The sequence below is a fragment of the Hyaloscypha bicolor genome, assembly GCF_002865645.1.
Source record: "Hyaloscypha bicolor E unplaced genomic scaffold K444scaffold_184, whole genome shotgun sequence".
Classification (NCBI taxonomy): Eukaryota; Fungi; Ascomycota; class Leotiomycetes; order Helotiales; family Hyaloscyphaceae; genus Hyaloscypha; species Hyaloscypha bicolor.
The window spans coordinates 533,685-552,384 of NW_020194686.1; the positions used below are offsets into that span (position 1 = coordinate 533,685).

Below are 18,700 nucleotides of genomic sequence, written 5' to 3' on the forward strand. Positions count from 1 at the left end.
CACAAGTATTTTGCTACAGGAAGCCCTTTGAAAAATGCCCATGTCACATCTACCGTAAACTACATCACCGGTCTGCGCAGGCGGATAACGTGAGGAGTCCCATCCTTAGCAACCATGCTGTGGGATGTACAGTACAAGCTCAGAAACAGCAGACGCTGCAAGTATCTCGGCGAGGACCCGGTCGGTACTTTGGGAAACGCTATTGCATGTTCAGGCTGACTTGGGGTTTATTCAGGTTACTCAGGGATGCTCACCCTCGGCTGCGGTAAAAGCGGCCGCTGCTCACGTCGAGCGACTTAAACGGAACCAGTGAACATTGGATCAGAGTCTGACTTCCCTAGTACTTTGACTCTCTACCTCTCAAGAACACGACAGAAAATTTGATAACACGGTGTAATGATCTGTGTAACAAATGGCATCCTCATGGATCGTGGTGGCTTGCTGGCTGTAGAGAAAAGTAGATATGAGTCAACAGCTGAATGTCTTGGCAGCATTTGAAGGCGTTCTTCGCCCCTATCGCGAACGAGGCCACAGTGTCCCTATCCCTCCTACGGTATACAAATATGGTCAAATCAACCATGAACCAGGAAATCAATTCCTAAACCTCATAATTATTGAAAAATCATATCCAACACACAATGTCCTTAACCCCCTTCCAACTCGGCCTCCTCTCTCACCTCGCTGCTATCGGCCTCCTGTTAGCAGGGCTTCTTATACCTCCCTCGAAACTCACTCACAATCAACTAGCCCTCGCATTTCTACCTCCTATATGGGTGTGTCATATCTATTCCTGGTCCGTCGGCCTCGGTTTCCTGGCTGGGGTCCAGGTTTTGTGGGCCACGGAACTCCTCTTATTCCAAAACCCTCGGGAGAAATTCCAGGTCATCTATCACCAACCTCCGCCTCCCTCTCCACCTCTCAAGCCCACGGGCGAGAGTATCTCAAAGAGTAACAAAGAGAGCGAGAAGGATGACAAGCCAAAGCATATACGGAAGGAGCCCTATCCTACGAATTTCCGGAGCAGGCTTCAATGGGTCTTCAAACTCCACATCTCAATGCGCTACGTCGGATGGGATACCGGCTCTCCCACACCCAACAATTCTCTTCCCAGAAACGGGAGAAAACAGTCTCGCCTCCGCTGGCTACTAAACAACATGCTCCTCGCAGGCCTCTGCTTTCTCCTCATCGACGCCACGAACGCATACCAACATCTCGACCCCTATTTCCAAATCGAAACTCCCATCGATTCTGTTTTCACTCTCCCTTTATCTGCATTGCTCTCTCGTTACACTTTGGGTTTCCTTCCGCCGCCGAGACTGGTAAGGATTCTTGTTCTGGGAGTGCAGCAGTACGCCGTGTTCACGTTGATTAATCGCGTGTTGGCGATTCTGCACGTTAGTTTTGGTGGACTGGGTCTTTTTGGTGAGTGGTGGGGTGGAGTTGAGAGTTGGCCGATGTTGATGGGGAGCCCGGCTGTGGTGTGGGGGAGTGGATTGAGGGGCTTCTGGGGGAGGTTTTGGCATCAACTATTCCGAAACGTGAGTTTTCTCCCAGTTTTCTCGGCGTTGAGAGTAGGCAGGCTGATGCTGATGAGGGTAGTTGTTCATGAGCCCCGCAAAAGCATTGATAAATGTGCTGGGCGTAAAGCCCAAGTCTCTCCCCGCATACGCGATTAGGATAGTAATCGCCTTCTTCATTTCGGGAGTCCTCCACGCTGCTACTCTTCCACGCAATATTTACAGTGTCAGTCCGCTACGATACGCATCTTTCTTTTGGATCCAGGGTGTTTGTGTTTTGCTTGAAGTCATGGTCGAGCAGATGTTGGGTGATGGAAAGCTAAAGCAAAGAGCCTGGTGGAAGCGATATGGGGCAGGAATTATTAGGTTGCTGTGGACAGTTGTGGTTCTTTATGTAACGGTGCCGGTTGTTGCGGATGAGTTGACAAGGGTTTTGAGAGTTATGGGTCTCAAGCCGACGGTGCTGTTACCGCTACCGCTGCCGAAGAACAATAAGATGGACAGGGTGTTCCTAAGAGAGATTATGAAGTAGCCTTTTACCCTGCACCCTTAAAACTATGCAAACCAATCAGGGAAGGCACCTTCTTGCTATATAATCATAATCTCAATAACAAGTCTCTAAAACACTCAAGTTGACTATCAAGCTGCTATCGTCGTTGCTCCTCTAAGGCTCTAACTTACTCGATTTCTCAGAGCGTTGGGTCGCGGCAGCAGAGGTTGGTTTATTCGTAAATCTTAGTTCTCTTGTAAACTCTGAGCTCCTCATAATACTATGAACTGTATTCTCGGGAGTTTCTAGAAAGCACATTCATGTAGTTAGCCATGAGAAAGGATTCACTCAAAGGCGCTATTATTAACACCCGGCTTTTCTTTGCAAATAACAATAAATCATGAATCTGCTAATTGCTAAAAACTAAAGAAGAAAATTGACAGTGAGGTTGCAGGGGTATGATTATTCTGCCACGGCTTTCCTAAGGCTGGAATTCCCTTATTAAGGCATTTAAGCGAGAAGCCTCGCCCCTATAAGAAGCGAATCTCACCCCATGCTACTTCGAACTTATATTTAAATTACGTATTTCAACGGTAAAGATTTAATTATAAAATAATTAATTATTTCAAGTATATAGCTTGCAATTATATCTTAATTTTCACAAATACACAATTATGTGGTCCCATTATAATCTTATTATTATTTGCGATTTGTGTAGACAATAGAAATTTGGTAAGTAATTTGGTATGGGGCTTGAAAGCGGCAAAAGCGTCTTTAGTAGGGCGCTATGTGATTGCCTTACAGTTTTGATAGTGAAATCTGATGCCTTAGAAATACGGTGCAAGAATAATCGTACCCAGTTGCAGTTGACAGCAAATAGCAATTTGACAATAAAGGGAATGGATTTTAATGTCCAACTGCTATATACAAAGAACATTTGTACCAGTCTCTACTGCAATCGGAGAACTGTCCGTCATAAAGTGCCCTAATTTGAAATGAAGCAGAGAGCATCTGGGCAGGTTCGATGTCCTTTGTAGTGTTAGCGCGAGCGGTTGACTTGGGAGCAGATAGGAAACCGCTACTATAGTCTATATATGATGTCAATTTAGCGCAGCTTGACTCTAAAAGTCTAAAATAGGCCACCTTTCGAATATCACTTGGTGTATTGTGCAACTCCAAGACCAATGATATCCCTTAATAGAACCCTCACATCACCCACCTCTCTTCCTTCATCACCACATCCTCAATACCCACCAACTGCGGCACACAGACTGCCTCCCAGATATCCGTCCGCCAGATTCCCACACTCCACTTATTCTCCACTATCTCCTTCACAAATCCTTCACTCATCCACACACTCGCCACCTTGCCCTTCCCATCCCACGAAAATGAACTCCAAACCCTGACACCTTCCTCCCTCAATTGATCAATCGGCTGCCCTGACAATTTTGGCTCGAATTCATCTGTGCTGGGATCGAGAAACAATCTGAGGTGAGAGAGAACGCCTTGCGGTGCGTTGTTGTCGGAGAAAAGACTTTCTTTGACGAAGACCAGGATCAGACAACTTGGTTGTGCGACGTAGTTCATATATCCTTCCAGCTTGAAAGTGTATTTGTAGATCTCGTCTGATTTTGAGATTAAGGGTGAGGTGAGTTTGAAGGGAAGCAAAGGTTGGAATAGGCTTGCGAGGGTGCCGAGTTCGTGTGAGAAAGGTGTGGTGCAGAGTTTTCGGTCCGGGTAGTTGCGTTTGACATCTGCTGGCTTCATTGGCTTCGCTCTTGGCGGACGAGCGGTGGTTATGACATTGTTGTGTATGATGTTCAAGAGGGCTTCCGAGAGCCAGTGAGAGGGGTAGCCGAAGCCTCGAAGCTGGGCGATGAGCCGGAAAAGTATGCAAAGGTTCAAAGGACTGAAGATTATTTTGCTGTTGAGAGTGATGTCAATCCGCATTGGTAGAGCGAGGCGGAAGAAGAGTGAGCAGAACCATTTCGTGAATTTCTTCCTGGGGAGTAGAGCGGAGAAGTTGTGAGGACCGGGCTTGGACCAGGTGTAGAATGTGTAATCTGCCATGGGGTATGGGAGAGCATCGTTCTCGCGAATGACGATCATGATTTGAGCAAGGGCTTCTAGGGTGTCGGTGTCGGGGATTTGGTTATAGTCTGCAAGATAATCCTCGACAGTTCGCCAGCTGTCTGAATTACGCAGACAAGTCGCGCGGAGACTTGAAGCTGGTCCCCGGCGGAGAAAGGGCATAGCGTGGGCGAAGGTTGTGACATGGCCGTGGGTGTAATCACTGCTTCTTTTTAGCATTCCATGACCAAAGGAAGTGTGAATACTCACGGCACATTGCTCAGATGGATCCTGTCGTACAAGATTGGGAATTCCTTAGGACGAGTAACCGTCTCGTACAGACCAAATTGAATCTTCTCCGCAACATCCACGTAGTCTCCCAGAATAGCCTCGACCTTCAGTCTCTCGCCGAGATACTCAATTGCCTTGGCAGCCTCTAAGAAGAATGGCTTCATGTGTTCGAATAGCCTGTCTGGGTTGTTCGGCTTTGTCTGAACTTCGACGTAGGCAAAGTGATCGATGGCCTCAAACGGATTGAATCCCATATCAAACATATGTTTACCTTGCAGATCCGCATACCAGTCCTTATCCATGAGTGTCGTATTGAGGTGCCAATTCTCCCCTAGGTACTTCTTGAAAATTTTTGAGTTCTTTCGCGGACTGGTAGAATATTTCTGGATCATTTCCAAGAATCCAGGATCATGCAGTTGTAGGACTCTGTTGGAAGGAAAGAGGACAGCTGATTCAATGTAAAGACGTTTTTCGTTCTTGTAGAATGCATCTCCTTCGTTTCGCATGTGCCCCGCTGCCTCGGAAATGGACATCTTCAAGGAAACCTTGTCCACGACCTCGTTACTGGTGAAAATTTGCTTTCCCTCTCCCAACCAATGTCTCAAAGCAGCGAGATAAGATGGGATATCTTTCTCGTGGAGGAAAAGCCATTTCAAGGGGCTGCTTCCTTTCTCCAATGTGTCGATAGCGTTTGAGATGGTGGCTTCGAGCATCTCGAAGGCGTATCTCGGCATTACCGTAGAGAGATAAATAAAGAAGACTGTATTCAATACCATTTCTTTCTGGTCTTCCTTATCCAACTCAGTCAACTTATTCAACAACATCCAAACCACCACATTCCTCGCCAACGCACTCTTGGAAATATCGTTGATGGTGAAGTGATACTTCCTCTCAGGGCTGCCCTTCAGCCTCTCGGACTCGGATATTACAGCGAACGTTTGTAACACCGCCCTTGCATCTCCTACACCTCCGAGAAAGAAGGAAACCTCCTTCGATTCCGGAGCGAACGCCTCAAACATATCGGCCTCGAAGATAGTAGCCACGTCATCGTGACCGACCGTGAAGTACTCAGTAGAGGTAAACATGCTTGGTTTGTATCTCGGCAACTTCTCCAAAATTCTCTTCCGAACCTCTTTCTTTTCCGCTGCACCCGATTTGAACGAGTGTATTTCAGCTTTCGAGATTCGTGCTTGCAATTTCTCAACCTGAGCTTGGTCTGCTGGAGAAAGATCGACGCCCAAAAGAGAGATGGCGTCTTTTGCGGTCGTAATGCATTTCGTATAGGCACCCAACTCATAATAGCCTGCTGAGAGGTTGCGTGGAGGAATTGGATCGGCAGGATCCGCTTTTATGGCCTCCATGTATTTCTTGCAAGCTGTGAAAGGTTTGTCAGCACAGTCAAAACTGCTTTGGGTAAGAGTAGACTACCCAGAGGAATCTTCCCGGCTTTGTAGAGAGCATTGCCTTGTTCTCGAAGGGTGCTTGACGTCGATGGCGCTCGGGCATCCTTCGGCTCTGAGTGAGCCATCTTGGGAAGAAGCTGAGGAATCGTGGTGCGACCGTACGAGAAATCAGGTGGTCCAATTGATGCAAGCCTGGAGAATGCTACACTTTGGGTAAAGATTTGTGGCACCAGAGGTCAAGAGACAGCGCATTCACTGTGTTGATGAGGATGAGCTGAGGTAAAGGCGGTGAGTGTGCCGCCAAAACGGGAGTTGGCGCCTCTGGGATTATCATATCACGTGCATCTTAACTCTACAATACTCAGTTGAAAGAAAATAGTATTTTGATTATAGCTATATAATCTTGACGGCGGTGAGAATTAGAAACTGAGTAAAGGATGTTAGTGATTGGGTCAACGAGACGGAAAGTGTCCTACAGAGATTCAAATTCCAAAGAATGCTAATAATGTATGGTCTCTTTAATAATTTTACGATTTGAAATGAGAGTTAGAGATTAAGAGGCAGGGCGCTATTATATGTTACATCTAGGTTTGCTACATGTTACCGTAGTACTTGGGAATAGAGGGCTAGTTTTAAGCCCGATGCATCTGCGCAGTGATAAAGGTTTCGAAACGAGGGTCATAGAATCTTTTAAGCTGGCAAACTCCAAAGGCTTTTTGACAGTATTTTCACGGTGCAAAGGTCGTGTGGCTCTCACGACATATAACTATGGTTATCTCAAATACATTGCCGTCGTCACAACTATCTGTCGAAAGTGCCAGTACCAAATCCCTAATGCTGAATCCACAAAAGGGACCTGGTCCAATGCACTCTCAAGGAGTGGCCAACTGCCCTCCCATGCGTTGATTACATCTCGGCTACACAACCAAGTTCGAAATCCTTTGATCCACGCTCTTAACGCCCAAGATAACAGCTGCACCACTCTCTACGCCAGCGATCCTTCTCTCCTCAACGCTCGTGCTCACCTGGGATACACACCTTTTCACTTTACTGCACATGTCGGTCTCTACTCCGTCGCCTCAATTTTCATCTCCCATGGAACCTTGACCAATATCCGTGGCGATAAAGACCTCTCCCCGCTCTTGACAGTTATTGAGCTCGATCAGCCCCGGATCGTGCAGCTCCTTCCCCAAAACGGCGCGAATATCCATTCCGCCTGTGGTTTCCGTAAAAGTACGGCTCTTTACGCTACTGCTACTACTACTACTACTACTACTACTACTAGTAGTAGTAGTAGTAGTAAGTTCTCATTGTCCCAACCCTCGTTTCTTTCCTCCACGAGAAAGGAGCAGGGATCGACATGCTCGGGGGAGAGGTATGCCTCCAACTAGCTTGCCACATTAGTTCTCCGGAATATGCGTCTGTTCTCCTAGAGAAGGGCGCAAATCCTAATGTGAGGTCAGATGGGGTATATTTGGGGAACCACCGATCACAATCGCGGTACAAAATCATAACTCAGGGGCGTTAGACTTGTAGGTTAAATACGGGGCAGACATTGACGTATCTGCAAAGGACGAGAAATTCACAGCCTTGTCAGTGGCGATGTCTTCTAATCTTCAGGAGGTGGAGCGGAGATTGTTAGAGTATGGGACGGGTGTCAATATGCGTAGAAAACAAGGCGCGAGGGGGTTGCTGAAATATTCTGGACTGGTGCCGTAAAAATATGTGAGATACTGATTGGCAGAGACCCACAATAGAATCCAGTACCTTGCAAAATCATACACTTTCTCCCACCCGGTTCTCCCCCTCGTACAATTCATCTAACCTTTCCTTGCGCACAGCAACCGCCCTCCTAACACTATCCCCCTTCTTCTTCCATCTCTCAAACAAACCCACCCTTTGCAAGAACTTAGCCCACCACAACTGCAACGTCGCTCCACAAAACCCCAAGAAATCTTCGCTCAGCGCAAGGGCAAGAGAAAAGACAATGATGACAATGGATACAGGGACTATGTATCGTGTTGTCAGCTGAAACACTTGTCGAACGTGAAGTAAGTGAAGTGGGAGAAAGAACTCACACATGATCAGAAACTGCTTCCAGAGGTGGAAAGTGCCCTGACCGAATTCAGGGGCATTCATTCCGAAGACCGAAGAGAAAAACCCCAGTGGCAGCTATCACCCCTCGTCAGCATTTCTTCACCTCTAAGTCATACCTTCATTCTTTAATACGCACAAAAATGATAGTCACAATAGTAAAGAGCATCAGTGCTCGATTTTGTTTGTTTCCTTGAATAGTCTGTAGCGCGGATTGCTGCGCCAAGTCCCGTGTGGCAAGGAGGATGTTATTTGCTTCCTCGGCGCGGATGACAGCTTGTCTTGCTTCGAGGACGCCGGCTCGAGCTTCCTCAACATTGGCGTGCTTCTGCTTGAGGTCAAGCAGTTCTTTCAACTATCCGGAAAATTAGCAAATTTTGCGAGAAATGAGGATTACGAGTAAAAGGAGGGGCTGGGTATACTCACACCTTCAGCAGTCCTTTCCGCCGCTTTAGTCAGCTCATTGATCTCTGCTTTGCGCCTCACTACCTCCTTTGCTAGATGGCTGACTTTGTCCTTAGTTTTCTGTGTTACTTCCGTACTTTTACTGCTCAGTTGATCGAGGTGAGCAACAAATTCTTTCACGACGGACTGTTGCTGAGAGTATACTTTGGTCATCATGTGCAACTCATCCTGGATGTCCTTGATTTCTCTCAACAACTCGCCTTCCGGGTTGATATCTAGAAGTTGTTCAAGAAGCGCATCCTCGTTTTTCATTTTGTCGAGCTTGCGGCGTGCGGCGTCGGTGAGGTATGGCCATATTTCCTTGGGATCCCTGTTTAGCATCTCACGGTAGCGATGTGAGTCTGGCATGATCAGTTCCCAGAACTCATTGTAAGCTTTTGTGGACCGGTCTGTCTGTTGTGCATCAGTGAAGAGTGAGTAAAGGACGTTTGGTTTTCGGCTTACAACGTCTCCAATCGCGGTGGAGAATATATCCATCACTTCGGGCCTGTTGTCTCGTGAGACTGCGCGGTCGAAAAAAACTCGCGAGCATTGGTCCATCATCATTGTTGCCATATCGTATACGTTATTTAGATCTGGTCGATCAGAAGCAAGCTGCTCTCGTATCGTTCTATACAAGCCGGAAGGGTCCTGCTTCTTTCTTCCCCAGCGTCTTGGGAAGCTCGTGATCACAAGTTCTAGATCGTATTCAGTAAAAAATATCCACGGAATTGTCTGTGAATGTTTTGATGCTTACTGCCATCCAATATCCATAGCCACAGTTGATCAACCATGATTATTCTTGGATTTTGATCCTTGGTGGCACGATAGACAACCTGGTCTCGATCTCTGGTCGACGTATCTTTCAGGGTCCAATAGTACGACTGGTCCAACGTCCTTCGGATGTGAACTGGGCGCTCGGATAGAAGATGTTTTCGAAGCAGCTTTTCATCCGCATCTGCCTTCTTCGCAGTCCCGTAAATGATCGCTTTAGGAAGCAATTTCTTGCCCCAATTGCTGAGCCGCAAGTCCTTGACTTCTACCCCGGTTGAGGTGCGAGCCCCGGCTGTTTCGGGCGACTCGATGTCTTTAATGACATTTAGCATCTTTTCCCTTGCCTCATCTGTCTCCCAGTGGAGATAGGGCATCTATACGTTTGCTATTTAGCACAAATCGTAAGGAGGTAAGTGAAAACTGACAGAAATAACGAAGTCTCGGTGGGTTGCGCTGAGCTCATTTAGACCTAGATTCGGCTTTAATGAGCAAAAAGTGACATAAAGGGAGAGAAGATTGTTGTGGCTAATCCTTCAACCTCGGTATTACCTTCAGGGACGATGTCGCATCGATGCCTCATGAATCTCGCATGAATGGGGCCGCCCCTGCCGTGTTGCTGACCATGCCAGAAATCTGAGCGTAGCAGCCGAGACTGTTTGTCTCCATCCTTGTCTTTCTTATGATAATATATTCGAATGAGATCCTGTTGACAACATATCAGACTCAGATCTAGTTAAGTGCCTTGCGGCAATTTGAAACGGACTTGCCTAAACCCATTTCATATTGTTTGCAGGGAGATGGACATGGCGGATGATTCCTTCTTCATACCCTCCCAAGAGAGGATTATGTTCTTCTTCGTGCAATAGATTGTGAATCGAAAGTTTATCCACAGGTGCTTTGGACTCTTTTTTCGAAGGGCCGCAAGCATGATCCAGCACATAAGTCTCCCAACCGAATGTGCAGTTCTTATCATTGCATTCTTGGGGTTTGTGATCTGTGTCCTTAGCGGAGTCTTCGGAGAAGGTTGTGGTGGAAAGTGAACGCGGCGGTATTGGGGGCTGGTCGGTAATGACTTGTGATCGAGTAGGAGTCTCGCTGAAATGGATCGTTTGGGGCGAGGCTGACGGTCCGCCATTCGCGTCGCCGTTGCCATTGAGAATATCTACAAACAATTAGCATCTTTGATCCCCAATAGCAACGTAACCGAGAGTCTTGTCCCATTCCTTTGTCTGCCATTTCAACTCGGGACCTACCCTGAATGCTCAATGTTGGCAAATAAAAAGGTCAGAGAGCGCCCAGCCTTCTCTTGATATAGCTGGGGCTTCAATGGCCCCCATCTCAGCCGCAGATTCTCGACGGCGGAGAAGTTCCAGGGTCTGCACACCCTTTTGTCAAGCCCCCCAATCAAATCGCAGGCCCATAAGGCTGGGAAATTGAAATCCGCCACAAAGCGGGAAAGAGTAAAACGACACCATCCCCCAGGTGTTGATTAGGGGTGTCGATTAGGGCCCAGCGTGTTAACGACTTGTAATTGGCTACTTAAGCCCTTTTGAGACCTTAAGTTGGATTTTTTCTTTCTTCAAATATAAGTATAAGCTTACTCTGGCGGGGATTTCTCCGCTTGTCACCTGGCATAGTCATGTGACATCCGGAGGTCTGCAGCAGCGCATATTACCCTGCTCTCTCTCTTAGAAATCAACTAAGCTGTGATGGGCACACGTGATGGCGCATGGACAGGTGTCAGATGTCGTGGATCTAGTTTCCTATTTTAGGTAAAGCTTGCGATCGGAATCATACGGGCGATCGGAATCGTACGGATCGCATGGGATCGTATTTCCTAGTTAAGTAAAGTACTTCGCAGGCTTGGCTAAGCACTAGGGAACATATAGGGAGACGCTCCTAGCTTTAGAAAGGGGTATTAATTAGTCTTTTATTAGAATCGATTCTTGGAATCAGTTACACTTGCAAGCGTCACTCTGCAGCTTACTTATCTTAACTACTTATATATTACCCTGCTATTACGTACCTTATATTCTAATTAATCTAACCTTTAGGGAGCAGTTCGTTACGAGATAGTCAAGCTATTAATAGACAAAATATTAATAGCTAGAGTATTAACCAGAAGAAGCGCCTCTGCTACCGCTAGGATAACCTAACCGGATATCTAGAGAAGCACCCAGTCAAGTACTCTTTATACTGCCTAATTAGGAGAAGAAAGTGGAACTCAGACGCCCCCAGAACTAGCGGATAGGATAATAATAATAGAGAAATTAGCGGCGGCTTACTATTATATTACTAAGTTAGAAACAGAAATATAATAGAAAGAAGATCTAGAGAAGCTAGAAGCTCGGATTTATTATCTTAAAGATATTCGGATATCCGGTATAAAACCCGTTATATTCCTGGTAGTATTCTTAGTTTAGAGGGCTCTAAAAACCCGAGAACTATTTACTTACTAGGAAAAGAGTATTAAAGAAGCCCAGGACTTCTTTTATTAGGTAAAGTTAAAATAATATAAAAATAGCAGAATTATCTAGGCTACTAATATAATAAAGATTATATATTATATTTCCTATTTTAAGAATATAGCCAGAGATATTTAGAAATATAGGAAGTAATTAGTAAATATTAATATTATAAATTAGGAGATTTTTATTAAATTTATAAAGAATTTTATCTTAAATTCAAAAAACTATAATAATAATATTCTTACTAAATTTAAAAATACTAAATAATAACTAGACTAGAATATCTAAAGTTTTATATCTTACTTAGATAGCCTATTAAATAATTTGGAATATATAAGTTTATTATAAAAGTAAAATAACTTATTTAGTAGCTTAAGATAAGAGATTTAGAATAAAATTAATTATTAAGGAAATATTTTATAAGAAAAAAAAAGCTTATTTCTATAATTATAAGAATTAAGAATAATTTAAACTTATTTATTTAATAGAAATATAATAATAAGCTAATAAAATAATAAAAGAAAAAAAATAAGAAAAAAATAATAATAAAAAGAAATTAAAAAGAAATATATTTTTATTATAAGATTTATAAAACCGAAATAATAAAGATATAGTAATAAAATCTAATATAGTACTTATATTAGAATTTATAAAACCGAATATAATTTGCTTTATTTACTAAAAAAAGAATTATTATATTACTATTTGCCCTAATTAAAGAAAACTAATTTATTATAACTATAATAAGTCTAGCTATAAAGTATATAAATATCTAGAACTAAAGAAGCCAGGAAATAAATATATCTTATAATAATTATATTTATTTATATTATAGAAAATAAGGCCTCTAAAATAAAAATAATAATTAAAATTATTATTAAAATAAGAAAAAATAAGTAAAAAGTTAGAATATTAGTAAATTCGGGTATAAAAGCTAATTATATAAAAAAGAAATTAGTTTTAGATATAAGTATTTTATTAATATTAAAAATAACTTTCTTATTTTTATTAGAAAAAAAATCTATTTATATAAAAATTATATTAGAATTATTATTAAGAATATACTAGAGAACTAAAAAGAAGTTAATATATATTTTATATTATATAATTTTAATTTAAATTATATTAATATAATACTTGGATTTCTATAGCTTTATTAAGTTAATTTCCTAATTTTCTTTAAAGAAATAATATAAAAATACTAGATTTAAATATAAAAAATTAAAGTTCTAAATATTAGGAAGTTTACTAAAATAATAAAATATAAGATATATGTTTTTCTATTAATTATTTATTTTATAATAAATAAATAAAGAAATATTATTATTACTATTAATAAAATAATTATATTTCCCAAGAAATATTAGAATCTTTTTCAAGTATTTTTTATAAAGGCTATAAATATATTATTTAACTATTATATAATAAAGTATTATATAAATCTAAAATTAGGGTTCTAATTATTATATAATCCTATATATATTTTATTAAAAAAAGAGCTTAAAGTTCTTTAGAAATATCTTAATACTAGTCTAGAAAAGAAATAGATTCATTATTTTACTAGCCTAGCTAGTACCCTAATTATATTTATTCTAAAGAAAAAAAGCGGCTTATATTTATATATTAATTACTAGAATCTAAATAAAATTATTATTAAGAACTAAATATTATTATTACTTATTAATAAAATAATAGATAAGCTTTATAAAATAAAAATATATATAAAACTAGATTTAAAAAATACTTATTATTAGTTATAAATATAAGAAGATAATAAATAAAAGATAGTATTTCAAATATATTATAGATATTTTAAATACTATATTATATTTTTTAGACTATCTAATATTCTAATAATATTTCAGGTATATATTAATTATATATTAATAGATCTTATAAATATTATTTATATAATCTATCTAAATAATATTTTAATTTATTTAGAGAATCTAGAATAATATATAATAATAATCTAATATATATTCGAGTAATTATAATAATACTAGCTTTTTATAAACTTAATAAAATGCGAATTTAATATAAAGAAAATAAAGTTTCTGGAATTTATAATTAGCCTAGATAATATAGAAATAAAAGCTAGCCGGATTATAGTTATTAGGAAATAGCTAGTCCTAAAAAATAATATTTAAGAAATTTAAATATTTCTAGATTTTATTAACTTTTACTAGAGATTTATCTATAGATATTTTAGAATAATAAAAGAATTAACTAATTTATTAAAAACTAGTAGAAACCCATAATATTATTTTAGCTAGATAAATAAGGCAAATAAGGCTTTTAAGAAACTATAAATTATATTTATAATAGTACTAATTCTTTATTATTTTAATCTAGCCTTAAAGATTTATATAGAAATAAATATTTTAGAATTTATAATTATAAATATAATTTCCTAGCTTTTTAGTAAGAAAATAGAAGCTAGGTAATATTTTATTACTTTCTATTTAAAGAAAATAACCATAATTAAAAATAAATATAAAATATATAATTCTAAACTCTTAGCTATTATTCTAGTATTTTATATCTAGTAATATTACCTAGTATATATCTAGTATATTATTATTATTAAAATAAATTATAATAACTTAAAATACTTTATAACTAAGAGAAAACTAAATAGTTAATAGATAAAATAAGTAAAGAAGCTAGCTATTTTTAACTTTATTTTAAAATACTAGCTAGAATATAGTAATCTCGCTAATAGGCTATTAAGAAAGCTAGATTTTATAATAGATATAAATAAAAATACTTTATTATTTAAATTTTATAATAAGTTATAAAATATAAAATAGAAAGCCCTATAAATAATAATAATAGAATATTATACTATTTCTATAATACTATAATTTAAGGCCTAGAAAAAAGAAAATAGGTATTTCTTAATTAGTAAAATACTAAGAAATTCCGAAAAAGAAGTTTATTTTAGTAATAGAATAATATTAGAAATATTATTACTTGAGTCTATTACTAGTATAGCTAGTTATAAATAATATATATTATAAATTCTAGTTATATAAATAATTAGGTCCAAAATAATATATAAAAAAAATAAAGAAATATTATTTAAATTACTATTATAGTACTAAAAGCTTAATTTATTAGTATAATACTAGTAATATAAATAGTTTTTAAAAAAGACTTTTATTAGAGCTATTAAGATTTAGGAACTTAATATATCTAGGTTATTAAAATATTAGAATATTATTTATATACTAAATAAGCCGGCTTTTAAAAAAAAATTATTATAAGCTAATTATAATAACCTTATTATTAGTATAGCTATTTTTCTAGAAGTTATATATATAGTTACGAGATACGGGATACGAGATATAGGTAATAGGTAATAAGATATAAGTAATAAGATATGAGATATAGGATATAATTATATAACCTTATATCCTATTAGTAATTCGATTAATAAACTAGACTTCTTTAGGCTTAGTAGATTTAGGGATTATATATTAATACTATAATACTATAATTCCTACTTCTAAATAATAACTTTACTAATCTTATATAAATAGTACTTTTATACTTATATAATAATATTATATATTTCTAGTAAACTAATACTAATTAGTTTATATTCAGATTAGAATAAGATCTATTAGTACTTATAGATTAGGAAGAATTAAGCTATACTTACCTAAGATTTAGTTACTTAAAAGTAAAGCCATTATTTTAGTTAAAAAGGAAATAACTATTAATCCTATTACCTGTAATTCGGTTATATAGGCAGGAAAGATATTTGATTTTACTAAGGCCCAATTATACTATATTAAAAAGGGAAATATCTATTAGTCCTATTACCTATAATTCAGTTATATAGGTAGGAAGAGTACTTAATCTTACTAAGTACTAAAACAATTAACTATTTAATTATTCTATTCTATTTCTATTTAACTCCTATAAAACCCTCTTAAAAACTACCTTCTTTTAAATCCCTGGGGCTCTTAAGCTTTAGAACTATTAAGTCCTCTCGGAATCTTAATATTTTACTTCTTAAATTTCATTTCCTAAATTTCTTATTATAAATATAATTTTTACTTTAAATATAATACCTACTATAAATTACCTATCTTATAAACCTATTCTCCTTATAAACTATTATATCTCAAACTAGATACAAGCCTATAGAATATATAATAATAGAATATATTATAGTAAACGATTTCTTTATTAGATCTATCTAATCTAATTACTTTATAAATAATAATAATTTCAAGAAATTAGTAAGAAAATAAAGATATAAAATTAATCTAAACTTTACTAAAGTAAATAAGATAACTAAGTTCTTAGATACTAAGCTATTTTAATATATTCTCTATAAAATAGTTAATAATAACTTTTGGGAGCTATTTAGATATAACTTTAAAAACTTTATCTATTAAGAAAACTTTAATAAATTCGAACTCCTAGAAATATTATACTTATATAAGATTCTTTAATATAGTAATATATTTATATAATAGAATAATAATACTAATACTATTATAAATACCTTATATATTATTATAAAAGAAAATAAATAATATATATAATTAAACGAGGATATATTAATAACTAGACTAGACTTTATTAAGGAACTAATCCTATTAGGCTTTATTATTCTTATAAAGAATAAGTACCTAGAATCTATTATTTTTAATATTCCTATATTACTATTACCTTCTTTACTATTTCCTTTATTACTATATCCTATATCTTTACTAGATTTATATACTAATACGGAAGCTTTAGGAATATAATATATATAGGGTTATATATAACTTAAGGATATATAATAAACCTCGAATATTATGGGTATTAATTAGAGAGATTAGTAGCCTTTTAATATCCCAACTAACTACTATTTATATTATATATATTAGGCTTATAAATTACTAATTATATATATACTATCGGGGCCTTCTATTTAGAGGGGGCTTCCCTAAACCTTATAGGAGGAATAGAGATTAGTTTTATATTAAATTTAATACTATAGTTTTATAATATACTAATTTATTCTATTATCTTATTATTTACTAATAAATACCTTATAAGCTAATCTTTCTATCCTTAAAAAAAATAGTTTAATAAGTAATTATATCTCGAAATCTGTGAAATATATAACTTCTTACTAAAGCTATTCCTATAGAAGAAGTTAACTAGATTAACCCTAATACGGGTAATAGTAAAGGCTTATCTAATACTTTTAATAGAGCCCCTTAAAAGCCTCTAAAAGCCAGTAATAATAATATAAATAATTCCGGTAATAATTAAGATACCGAGATTAATACCCAAGTTATTACTACTTAAGCTATAAAATAGGGCTTATATACTAAAATTAAAGTACTCTAATAAAAGCAAGAATTAGTAGATATAATTAACTAATATATCCTATAGTTAAAGTAATATAAGAATATTCTTAAAAATACCTTATAATTTACTATATCTTATAAAAACTCTATTTATAAATCTACTCTATTTTTCTCGGTAATTCTTACTAGGGAACTTCCTAAAATAGGATTAGAACTCACTTCCTTTCCTAATATAATAAGTTTTAAGAGTAATTTTAATACTATTTATTAGGAGCTATTATATAATATTCTAAAGATATATTTAAACTAAAAGAAGCTTTTTAAGGTCCGGATACCTGACTTATATTATAGAAAGTTTCTTAAGAAATAGAGAATATTTATATTTTCCTAGGAAGTAATCTTTAGAATCTAACCTTAGACTTATAATAAATACTTTTCTAAAGTTAATTCTACTATAAGTACCTTTAGAAACAAACCTTATAATACTTGAAAGGCTATAATAAAATAAAGCCTATTATTATATAAGGTTTATTAGGAATAATTTAAGGCCTACTTAGCTAATATATTTCAAGTATCTTAAACCCGTTAATAAAATGCTTTTAAGAAACTCCGAGATCTTTATTAAAAAAATAATAAGATAATTACTAAATTATATACTCGGATAATTAGTCTTAAAGTTAACTAGAACCTATATCCTGAGAAAGACCGGATCCGGACTCTTAATACTATTTTATCTAACTATAAAACTCGTTAGATACTTATATTTATTCTCTTAAAAGATAAGGTAATATCTATTTCCGAGTAGCTTAAGAAAGCTTAGAAAGCAGAATATACTACTTATTCTAAATTAAGAAAAATAAAAACGAGAAAGTCTAGTAAGAGTAGCTTTGCCCCTAAAGACCCTAACTTAGTAAATTCTGATTTATAAGGCTATTAAAAAAGGAAAAATAAGTTCTAAAGATTATATAAGAAATTCTTAGGTAGTATTTTGGTTTCTTTAAGGCCTTAATAGAATACTAGTTCTACTTTAGATATAGTTTATTAGACTTATAAATAAAAAAGATATTTCTCAGGAAATATAAAGTATTTCAAATATATTAAATAGGCTTAGTAAAACCCTAATAAGGCCAAAACCATAAAAGAATTAAGGTATTTATAAAAGCAGGTTAATATTATAGCTATAAAGAAGTATTCTAAAGGAAATTCTTCTAAGAAATAAGGAAAAGAAAAGGCCAAATCTTAAATATTAATAATTTTGGTTATAATAAAAAAGGTATATTATTTTATATAACTATTTAAGTAAGATTAATATAGCTAGAAATAAATGCCTTAAAAATATATAGCAGATTCGGTAATATTGAATCAGATTATAACTTCCTTAATAATAATTAGATTTAAAGCCGGGGCTTTATTACCTTAGCTAAATATAACTAAGAATTTATAATCTTTTATAAGAACTAATTTAAGATTTATTAAGCCTATAATCTTAAGGTATTTATTATAGATAATTATAATAAGATATATTCTTTTAAGCTCCGGTTTTATAAATATAAAAATATTAGCTCTTATAGCCTTATCTTTAGTATAGAATTTTATAAAGTAACCCTTATATAATATATAGACTATATTAAGAAATAATAGATATATATACCTATATAGCCTAATAATATTAAGATTCTAATACTAAAAAAGTTTAGTAAAAAGCTTAACTAGTATCCTAAGCTAATACCTCAAGTCTTATTCTTAACTAAAGGCAAATATAACTATTCTAGATAATAGGCTTTATATATTTATAATAATTACTAGGTCTCTATTTTATTATATGGTT

General features: G+C 36.0%; 3 protein-coding genes across 3 annotated transcripts; 1 reads left to right on the top strand and 2 right to left on the bottom strand.

Annotated features, from left to right (window-relative positions):
* Nucleotides 1-638: 638 nt before the first annotated feature.
* K444DRAFT_638289 (uncharacterized protein) lies at nt 639-2,049 on the top strand (the record flags this gene model as incomplete). The annotated part of the gene is made up of 2 exons (XM_024884232.1): nt 639-1,538; nt 1,600-2,049. 2 exons carry the CDS (start codon nt 639-641, stop codon nt 2,047-2,049), a joined length of 1,350 nt encoding a protein of 449 aa, XP_024726990.1.
* A 1,014-nt stretch (nt 2,050-3,063) lies between these two features.
* K444DRAFT_576808 (uncharacterized protein) lies at nt 3,064-6,023 on the bottom strand. Its single transcript, XM_024877550.1, has 3 exons — nt 5,797-6,023; nt 4,348-5,743; nt 3,064-4,300 (listed from the first exon to the last, which is right to left on the bottom strand). Exons 1-3 carry the CDS (start codon nt 5,894-5,896, stop codon nt 3,214-3,216), a joined length of 2,583 nt encoding a protein of 860 aa, XP_024726991.1. The 5' UTR covers nt 5,897-6,023; the 3' UTR covers nt 3,064-3,213.
* A 1,429-nt stretch (nt 6,024-7,452) lies between these two features.
* On the bottom strand, nt 7,453-9,939 carry K444DRAFT_280770 (uncharacterized protein). The gene is made up of 10 exons (XM_024871559.1): nt 9,851-9,939; nt 9,633-9,786; nt 9,509-9,552; nt 9,067-9,457; nt 8,775-9,007; nt 8,292-8,723; nt 8,005-8,220; nt 7,850-7,943; nt 7,539-7,780; nt 7,453-7,478 (listed from the first exon to the last, which is right to left on the bottom strand). The coding sequence occupies exons 2-9, from the start codon at nt 9,661-9,663 to the stop codon at nt 7,548-7,550; spliced, it is 1,674 nt and encodes a 557-aa protein (XP_024726992.1). The 5' UTR covers nt 9,664-9,786; nt 9,851-9,939; the 3' UTR covers nt 7,453-7,478; nt 7,539-7,547.
* Nucleotides 9,940-18,700: the final 8,761 nt, after the last annotated feature.

Excerpts from the sequence above, each read along its gene's own strand:
- K444DRAFT_280770 (XM_024871559.1), bottom strand. The coding sequence starts at position 9,663 with ATGAGGCATCGATGCGACATCGTCCCTGAAG. Across the intron at positions 8,724-8,774 it reads CCACCGCGATTGGAGACGTT|ACAGACCGGTCCACAAAAGC; the intron begins GTAAGCCGAAAA and ends GATGCACAACAG. Across the intron at positions 8,221-8,291 it reads CGGAAAGGACTGCTGAAGGT|TTGAAAGAACTGCTTGACCT; the intron begins GTGAGTATACCC and ends TTTTCCGGATAG.
- K444DRAFT_576808 (XM_024877550.1), bottom strand. The coding sequence starts at position 5,896 with ATGGCTCACTCAGAGCCGAAGGATGCCCGAGCGCCATCGACGTCAAGC. Across the intron at positions 5,744-5,796 it reads AGCCGGGAAGATTCCTCTGG|CTTGCAAGAAATACATGGAG; the intron begins GTAGTCTACTCT and ends AACCTTTCACAG. Across the intron at positions 4,301-4,347 it reads ATCCATCTGAGCAATGTGCC|TGATTACACCCACGGCCATG; the intron begins GTGAGTATTCAC and ends AAAAAGAAGCAG.